The sequence below is a fragment of the Barbus barbus genome (assembly GCF_936440315.1).
Source record: "Barbus barbus genome assembly, chromosome: 21".
Taxonomy (NCBI): Eukaryota; Metazoa; Chordata; class Actinopteri; order Cypriniformes; family Cyprinidae; genus Barbus; species Barbus barbus.
In genome coordinates this window covers 26098768-26109251 of record NC_136749.1, presented here as the reverse complement: position 1 = coordinate 26109251, position 10484 = coordinate 26098768, and the positions used below count along the sequence as shown (strand labels likewise).

Here is a 10484-nt window from a genome sequence, read left to right as displayed (position 1 = left end):
TTAATATGAGTTCATCTGTAGACCTACTGACCAATTAAATTAGCTATGTTTAATCTGGCTCATCTCTCTTTTCATGTAATTATGCATGCAGGAAAATTATGTAATTTGATGTATAATGAATTAAAAACACCCAAAACATTTAATTCTTTAAACAGTTGTTTTTCCATTAATTAAGAGCACATTTTACTCTAAAGTACAGGAAGGTTAAGTTTATAAACTATTATGCAGTAAGTAAATGCGAATGAGAAAAAAAAAAATGTATAAAAAAAAGAGGAAAATTCCCAAAACAATGCTCAGGTGTTGTGAAATAATCCTCTTCACCCACCTGATATTTAATAATACATTTATAATACGTAAGTAAACGTAAAACTACACATTGGTGCCTGCAGTCAAACTGCATAAAGTTCTTGTCACTCCTCTCCTACAGTCTACAACTCAGCTCCCATTTGCTGGCTACTTTCATCAGCACATAAAAGACTGAACCAGAGTATTACATACGTTGCTGCAGATCACAAAGAAAAATAAAATCCAATAAACAAAAGAATGGATCCCAGCCAGTCTTCCAATCAGCCTCCAGAAGCCTTCAATTCATCTGAGAAATCAGGGATGCCTGCAGCAGCACCACCAGCATACCAGGACAATCCTGCTGGATATCCTCCTTCCTTTCCAAGCCAGCCAGTCCCCCAGGGCCCCTACGTCCAGGGGCTGTATCCAGGAGAGCTTGTGAGCACTGTGCAGCCTGCAGCTTTCGTGACCGCCGCTCCACTGGCTGATCCAGTGCCAGATTACCTGGCCTACTCCATCTTCACCATGCTGTGCTGTTGTTTACCTCTGGGCATTGCTGCGCTGATTTACTCCATCTCTGTAAGTATATTAGCTTAATAAAACTTTATTTAATTTCTTTAACATTTATATAAACATTAAGCATAAAATTGCATAACATGTTTGTAGAATTTAATATGGAAATCACCAAAAGTTAATGATTACAGGTGTTGTTTCTCATAACGGGCACAGAAAAAAAAAATATGGAAAAAAGATTCCTTATTAATTATTTTTGACTTTTTTTCTATCAATTTTTTAAATGTTCTATTATGAGGCTCTATCAATGGTTGGTCAAAAATTCAAATTTCCTGCATTGTGGTTGGGAGAATGAATGGATGGATCATTCTGCACTGACATTTATTTCTAGATGGAAATATATGTATTTTTATACAAAACAAAACAAAAATCTAAATAAATATATTTTATTTGATCATATATATATATATATATGTGTGTGTGTGTGTGTGTGTGTGCACATGTATATTAGGTATATTACACACTCAGCAAAAGTTTCTATGTGGTTGATCAATTACCTGAAACTATATTGCTTTAAAAAAAAAATCCCCTACGATGATCCCATGCTGCCCAAATAATTCTAGTGAACATGTACTTAAAAGAATTTAACATTTTAAATAACTAATAAAGGAGATACAGTTGACTGCCAAGTAGGTGAGAGGCTTGTTAAAGCTTAAGCTGTATTTGTGGTCACATATATTTATTGGCAGTCATGGCCTAATATATGTGAGATAGAGAGTTGGACTTGTAACCCGAAGGTTCAAGTCTCAGGTCCGGCAGGGATTGTAGGTGAATAACCAACACTCTCTCCACCCTCAATACCATGACTGAGGTGAGACCCTTGAGCATGGCACCGAACCCCCAACTGCTCCCTGGGCGCCGCAGCAATGGCTGCCCACTGCTCCGGGTGTATGTTCACTACTGGATGGGTTAAATGCAGAGCACAAATTCTGAGTATGGGTCACCATACTTGGCCACACACCACTTCCCTTTCCTTTCCTATAACTGAACAAATGTGTACGGCAGGCATTGTTGCAGTTTTCCTGTTTCCTGTAAATGATTGCCAGTTGAATAGATAAAAGTGTGACATTGGAGTTTTAAGGAAAAAACAACAACAGTAATATTAACTTATAACATTATATAAGTTAATATTACGTTGTTGTTTTTTTACTGTATACAGTATAAATAATTTCACTGAAAGAAAAAACTAGGAAAACCATTTTTACTCAAGAAATTGCTAGTAAATTTAACAACATATTTTCAAGTGAAGGCCACACAGAGGGGCGGTTATAGGATTTCATCCTCATTCCTCACCTTTCAGTGAGAATATTTAGCAAGAAACCATTGACTAAGCGGTGCCTCTCTGTAAATCAGCAACACTGTATTACTATTAAGTCAAAGGTAGCCTACCACTTAAATTGGTATTCAATACAAAAAGAGAATATATTATATTCTTATATTAAATGAGCCTTTCAGCTGGCTACAGTTCAAAATCGGAAGGATATTGTTTGACTAACAGAAAATTGTCATCATATCATTATTTTTAGCAAGAATTACTGGTCAGGCCAGTAGATTGGGGCCAGTGTTGGGAAGGTTACTTTGGAAATGTAATAGGTTACAGATTACAAGTTACCAGGAACGGTCAGAGAGTTCCTCGGGGGCAGGGGCTCAAATGTAAAATAGGGGCAATGAAACAAAAAAAAAATTAAAAGGTTGGATACATTACTATTTTATATTTTTGCAAGTCACTTTTGGTCATCAAGCCTGCATTTATTTCATCAAAATTTTAATATACTTTAAAATATATTTTATGCAATGCTGATTTATTGTTAATGTTGGAAACAGTTGTGCTGCTTAATATTTTTTATAGCCTGTGATACTTTTTTCAGCTTCTTTGGTGAATAAAAAAGTAAAAAAAAAGGATTTGTTAAACTGATTTAAAAGAAAGTGACACTAAATATTTATATAGTTAGAAAACATCTCTATTCTGAATAAATCAATGAACCCCAAAAAAGTATCACAGGTTGTAATAATATTTCACAATATTACATTTTTTTTCTGTATTTTTAATCAAATAAATGCAGGCTTGATGAGTAGAAGACACTTTCATAATGCTGCATAATTATCAAAAATGGTAATAGCTGTTACGGAACTCCAAGGAAGAAGATAATTTGAGGCAAAGATAATCCAAAATAGCAGTCTTTAATAGAAATCCACTCAAACGTTTAACATAGACAATAATTGGCATATGAAATGAGGAAAACTCAGGACTTATAAACCCAGGGGCTAATGGGATAATTAACGAAACACCAGGTGGGGACAATGAACTAATCAAGACACAGGCACAAACTCCGCCACAACAGAAAATCAACACTGACATGTGAAAATAGCCTATAATAAAGTCCTTTTACATCACCATTTCACCAGCCTAAAACTTCAAATAATAGGCCTGTAGGTGGCACTTGGGCTTCATTAACTATAGTTTCATGAAATAGTAAATGGTGAATCAAGAGGCTATAACTTACATAGATACAAGTGAAAAGAATACCATTATTGTAACTTTTGGCACTGCACGGTTTTGTGCACTGCTTTGTAGTAACTTAGCATCCATTTTCTCAGCGATGCAATTTGATTTATAAAATGAGACAAACCGCAGATTCAGATCACTCCACAAATGTAAGCTCATCTGTCCATGTAATTTTCCACCGATTTATGAATAAAAACAGAAAATGCCCGCTCCACTTCACATGTCCAATGAAATTTGAACTTCTTGTGCCAGATCATGATTGGTTGGTGTATGCTATTATACATGACAAACAGGCACTGATGAATTATGTAATATTCTAAAACATGTAAAATATGGATTTTTAATTAAATCAGCACACTAGCTTAGATTATTGATGAAAAAGGTTTAAAATATTGTTATTTTTTCCTTCCGTCGACCCATAGGCACTCACTGAAAGAACCATATAGCCATGTATATGGGTCGAGAGCCTCGGTTTCAGAACAGACTGTGGAATATCAGTCAGTCAAGTAAAGTGCACGCAACCCATAGCAATGGCTCAGATTGACAGATATGTAAAAATAAACAGGAATTTCTGGACTTTTGAGCGATTAGTTACTGTTTTGTACACATTGTCATTCAAATGCATTGTTTTATTGACCACAATATCATCGCTATTTGACTGAGAGGGGCACTTTTGAAAATTTTTGAAAAAGGGCAGGGGGCTTACTGACAGGGATTACTGTCAGACTTTATCATCACTTAAATTAAGATTATAATAACTTAGTTTAAAGCACAGCCACTACAAAATCAGTCAACTTTAGCATCTCTTTTTACTTTGAGATCATTCCGAGATTAAAAAATGACTTAAAATCATAACAAGAAATAGTTTTAATAGCTATGATACTGTTTTTGAAATCAAATCTTTGCATAGCTATGACAGGAAACACTGGCATCAAACAATGCCTTGGAAAAAAAGGGACATTTTAAAAAATAAAGCATATATATAACAACTGTATACAGCGTGCCCATATACAGTGCCCTCCATAAGTACTGGAACAGTAAAGACAAAATTGCTCTGTTGGCTGTGGAGTCAAGACATTTGCAAATATGATATGCACAACCACACAATCACAGCAGTGAGTATGTGACCCATAGACATCACCAGACTCTTGGTCTCATCCTTTGAAATACTTTTCCCAGCCTTTAATGCAGCCAATCCCAATTGTTGCTTGTTTTGGGGAGTTTCTGCCTTTACTCTCCTCTTCAGCTGGTGAAATTCATGTTCAATCAGATTTAAATCTGGAGATTGACTTGGGCAATCTAAGACTTTCCATTTCTTTGCCCTTATAAATTCCTTGACTGAACTGGCAGGGTGTTTTGGGTCATTGTCCTGATGCAATATGAGGCACTTCCCAATGAATCTGGTGGCATTTTCTTGAATATTGGTAGGCAAGATGGTTTTGTACCCTTCCAAATTCATTCTGCTACTGTCATCATACATTAAGTCATCAGTAAAGTTGAGAGGGCCTGTTTCAGAGGCAGCCATGCATGCCCATGCCATGACACCACCTCCACCGTGCTTTACAGATGAGGCTGTATGCTTGGGATCATTTGCAGTTCCCTTTTTTTCTCCACATTTTTGCTTTCCCATCACTTTGTCACGTGTTGGTTTCAGTTTAGTTCCTGTTTGTCCTTATTTGGTCGGTTTCCTGTCATTAGTTAATCATCGTTTATTCCATTCACCTGTTTTGTATTAATCATCTTGTTTGTTCCTTTGTTCCAGTCCCTTTATAAGTCCTCAGTTCTCCCTTAATTTTTGTCTTGGTTTAATGCTTATAATGGTATATGTGTGTTGAAGCCTATTAAATACTCCTTTATATATACTCTTGTCTCCGTGCAATAATCTACAACCATTACACACTTCGATAACGGTTCATCTTTGTCTCATCGGTCCATAAACACAGTTCCAAAACTCTTCTGGCTCATCTTTGTGCTTTTTTGCTTACTATAATCTTGCCTTTCTATTTTTGGTGCTGGTCAGAGGTTTGCATCTTGCTGTGTAGCATCTGTAATTCTGTGTCAAAGTCTCCTGAGGACAGTAGATTGTCAGAGCATCACCCCAGCTTTCTGGAAGTTGTTGGTGATTTTACAGACATGTATTTTAGGGTTCATTTTCACAGCTTTTATGATTTGTCTGTCATCAACTACTGTTGTTTTCTCAGCTGATCAGGTCGTTGTTGGTTGCTGGTGTCGCTGGTGGTTTCCAAACTCTTGAGTTCTCCATGCCCTTTGATTTTGCTGTAGCTCTAATTGACTTCCTCTTTTCTTTTAGCATCCAAATTGCTTGCTTTTCTCTCAAAGTCAGCTCCCTCGTCTTCATCCTGGTTTGTGTGTGTCATCAACGAATGCAAGATTCAGAATACAGAAGTAATGGATATAACTGATACGACACATTCCCTGCTTTTAATATCTGAAGAATTAATGCAACAGGACACAGCTGATCACTTAGAAAGACCTGTGAGGCAACTGTTGCTATACTTATGCTCACATCAGATAGAGGGATGAAACTCTAAAAGTGCTGAACTTCTTAGCTGGTAAAACATCTATGTGTTGAATCACCCAATAATAAAACGTGACATTCTGAATTTCTGTCTCATATTCATCTTTTAATCATATTTGTAAATGTCTTGACTCCACAGCCAACAGAGCAATTTTGTCTTTACTGTTCCAATACTTTTGGAGGGCACTGTATATACATAAAAAAGACAATTTCACATTTAATTCATTGTGTCACCTATGGAAGCCTGTTTCGGCCGTGTGATGAAAATATAATAAATTAAAATTAAAATAAATTAAAAGTGTAAGTGTAACTTTGTATATTAAAATTCTGACTTTTTTTCTGGCAAGTTTATTTCTCACAATTCTTTTATCTTGCAAAATTTACTAGCAATTTCTGAGAACAAAAATGGTTGACATTATATGTTTCACAATTGTTTTCACAGACTCGAGATGCCAACTACTCAGGACAGCGAGAATTAGCAGAGAGGAAATCCAAAATGGCACGCACCCTGAATCACATCGGCCTTGGTATTGGCCTCGTTGTCATTGTATTGATCATTATCATCCAGATTGTGATTTGGACTGCTATATAAACGCTGTTAGAGCTTACATGGTTGGATGCATATTACAAACAGATTTGTTTTTCTGTACTTTAAATGTTACTTGCTCAATTTATCATTACTCTAATATGTTTTAAGGCTGATTGTTGTATGTTTAAACCAATGAAAGCTACCACACAGTTTTCTGTTCTCTTTTCTTCTGTAATTTGTAAGGAAAACAGGTCAATTTAGCTCAAAGGGAGTCATTTCTGATTTTATAGGGAATTTGGACAGAATCACTGTTTTATGGCTGATCACTGAGTTGGCCTGCGAAAATGTGAATGAAAATATGAAATCCCAAGTTTATAGCAATATAATTGCATAGACCTGAACAACCACTGGAGGCCACATCTGGATCGGCACAAGGGAGGGTCAGTGGAGTCCGGTGGCCATGGCGGATCAGGGGAGTCTGGAGACCATGGCGGATCCGGGGACTCGGGAGGCCATGGTGGGACAGGAGATTCGAGGGGCCATGGCCATATTAATTTTTCAGGAGGCCATGGCGGATCAGGGAGTGACTATATGCCCACCCACCCCCTGACCCCCCAAATTTTCTTGGGGGGGTTCCCCTCTGGGAATAATTTAGGAGAAGCAGGCTCTTGGGGGCGCTCTGGAAGCGCGGACTCAGAGGAGCTGGACACATTCATATCAAATTGTCTTGCTGAACAAGGCTTGAAAGTCCATGTCATGTTTCTGTGAATAATCTAACAAGGCAAGGAATCTCTCTATGCAGCTTATATCAAGAACTGTTTATCTGATCATTCAGCTGTTCATTTATGATAGTTGGAACATCTCTTATAGAACATATATTTTTTGCAAAATGTTTAATTAAATTATTTTTGTAAAATAATAAATATAAAAATAAAAGAAGCAAGGGATGTCTGTTTATTCATCTTTAAATATGTGGAGGACCTGGACACACTTCATATGAAGTTTTGTTGATGAACAAGGCCTGAATGTCAATGCTATGTTACTTGTTATAATCTATCAAAGCAAGCAATCTCTATTTAGCATATGTGCAGCCTACTGCATATGGAGAACTGTGAATATCATTCAAATGTTAACAATTGATGATAAGTGGAACAACACATCTTTAGAAAATTAAATGACAATTTTAAATTATAAAAATGTGTTGTGACTTTAACAATAACAAAATCTGATTGTACCCTTTAAATTTGATAAATCTAAAAGGTGTCTTAGGTAGTAATAAATGAGAATTTATCTCATTACATATATGAATAAGGTAAGGTGTAGAGTTTTTTTTTATTACAAGAGATGACGTATATGATAGGGCGTGGTTTCTGACGTAACGTTTTGACATGGGCTTGACTGTATTGGTATGGGCGTGGCCTTTATGACCTCAACAGAACTAAGACTAGGCCTAATGAAACTTTCATTATTAATCTCATTATTCTCTTGGCAAAATTTTACATTCACAAATGTAAGTTTGCACATTCCAAAACATCCTTTATTGCTTTTAACAATGAGGTCAAGCAATATGTCAACACGACTAAGTATTCTCTTAATCAAAAGGCAACAAAAACTGTGAATGTTTGTAAACACTTTGATATCTTTTTGTAAATCCGTACTTCCCCTGGCAAAATGTGATGATGTGAGTCTTTTGTTTATGTTTTATGTTAAAACACCTGCAATGTTGGAAACTGCACATTGTTATTTTTATAATGGAGTTGAACGTTCCTGTAAACTGTGCAATTGTTGAATAAAGTATCTTAAAAAAAAAAAAAAATGGTATGGGCGTGGTTTGTGATGTCACACTTGGATGTGGGCGGGGGATGTCCACCGCAGGATGCAGCGAGTCCTACTTGGGAATATGCTTTAGTGTGGTGATATTTCATGTATCTCTTCAGAGTAAATGTGAAACCACAAGGTGGCGCACGTTGTATATTGAAAACGGGTAAAGTTCTTGTTACTCCTCCCCTACAAACCTACAACTCACTTCCCATTTTCTGACTGCCTTCATCAGCACAGACAAGCCTTAACAGACGTCTCAGCAGAGCACAAGGCAAAGGAAATTTCAGTCAAAATCCAATATTCAGAAGAATGGATCCCAGCCAGTCTTTCAATCAGCCTCCAGGGGCCTGGAATTCATCTGAGAAATCAGAAATGTTGTATCCTTCGGCACCACCACCAGCATACCAGGCCAATCCTGCTGGATACTATCCTCCTTCCTTTCCAAGCCAGGCATTCCCACAAGGCCCCTACGCCCAGGGGCCGTATCCAGGACAGCCCGTGGTTGCTGTACAGCCTGCTGTTTTTGTGACGGCTGCTCCACTGGCTTGTCAAGTGCCAGATTACTTGGGTTACTCCATTTTTACCATGCTATGCTGCTGTTTTCCTCTGGGTATTGCTGCACTTATTTTCTCCTGCTCTGTAAGTATTAATGCATGCGCTGTCCTTTCATTTAATTTATTTATTTATGTGACAAAGTGATTCTAAATTGCTTCTTTTGCGACAACAATTGTTGGATCGATTATTATGGTTTTAAAGTGTTTCTGTTATGAGCCTCAATCATTATTCTTAGTATACAGTAGTATATATATTTAGTATGAATATATGTATAGTAGTAGGTATATTATTATTTCTGTGTAAGTCATTGATATCAATGCAGAAAATGTTGAGCATGTTCTCTCAAGAATTATTACTCACTCCACGGATTTTTTTCTACATGCTTGATCTACTGTCTGAAACTCTATTGCATTTTAAAAGGGAAAAAAATTGATCCAAAGCATTATGAATGATTCACTTGCTGTGACTGACTTCTAGTGAACATAGTGTGTATTTTTGAATACGGCAGTAATAACTAATACATTTCTTGTACTTGACATAACGCTTTAAACAATTTAATAACTATGACACAGCTGATTGCCAAGAAGGTTATGTGAGCCTGTAAAAATACTATACTTGTGGTTACAATAATATGTAAACAAGACAAGTTCCTTCATGTAGCTGCATGCGCCATTGAAAATGTGTGCGTACTTGTTTTTTGGTTTCCAGTAAATGACGGTCATTTGAGAAAAGGTGTGGCACTGGAGACCCTCGGCAGCAACAGATTTTTAAGAAAAAAAAAATGTGTATATATATATATATTATTAGTTATAAAAATGTCCATATTGAAATATTATTATATTTTATTAGTTATTGTTTACTGTTTTAGTGCGGTATAGATAATTTCACTGATTAAAAAAATTAAGAAAAACAAAGAAACAATTTTTATTTAAAAATTGCTAGCAAATTTAACAGCATGTTTAAGTAGACCAAAGGCTACACATTCAAATTTATCATCTTAATGTGGTAAAACTTTACACATGCTAAAGAAATGTGATGAAACCTGACACCTTAAAGGGGTAGTTCACCCAAAACCTAAAATTAACCCATGATTTGTTCACCCTCAATCCATCCTAGATGTATTTGACTCTCTTCTTTTAGACAAATGCAATATATTATATTTTAAAAATGTCCTGGCACTTCTAAGCTTTATAATAGCAGTGAATGGTGGTTGAGATTGTGAAGCCCAAAAAGTGCATCCATCCATCGGGTTTATAAAGCCCTTCTGAAGTGACATAATGGTGTAAGAAAAACATCCAATTTAAAACTTTAGAAACCATATTTCACAAACAATTTCAAAGAATTGGCAAGTACACTGTAAAAAGTTAATTTCTTTAAAAAAAAAAATGACAAGAAAATAAAATTTTCTACTTACAATTATTTTATTTTTTTTACAGTGTAGGTCAAATGACTGCATGCAGGCTCTTTAATTTGGGGTTAAGCACCATAAAATGGTGTCTAAAATGTGTTAAGTTTCCAAGTTAATCTTAAGATCTTGATTAGTTGGTTCAGGTGCATTAGAACAGGGTTAAAACTAATGGCAGCTTTTTGAAGCCTCTGTTTACACTGTCAATAGAGTAATGCAGCCTGAACTGGCCAAACTGATAGAAACGAACGACCAGATTACAAAGCAAACT

General features: G+C 36.1%; 1 protein-coding gene across 1 annotated transcript; it reads left to right on the top strand.

Annotated features, from left to right (window-relative positions):
- Nucleotides 1-427: 427 nt before the first annotated feature.
- Nucleotides 428-7375, top strand: LOC306887953 (uncharacterized protein). The gene is made up of 2 exons (XM_079446013.1): nucleotides 428-864; nucleotides 6346-7375. Exons 1-2 carry the CDS (start codon nucleotides 544-546, stop codon nucleotides 6493-6495), a joined length of 471 nt encoding a protein of 156 aa, XP_079302139.1. The 5' UTR covers nucleotides 428-543; the 3' UTR covers nucleotides 6496-7375.
- The last annotated feature ends 3109 nt before the right edge of the window (nucleotides 7376-10484 follow it).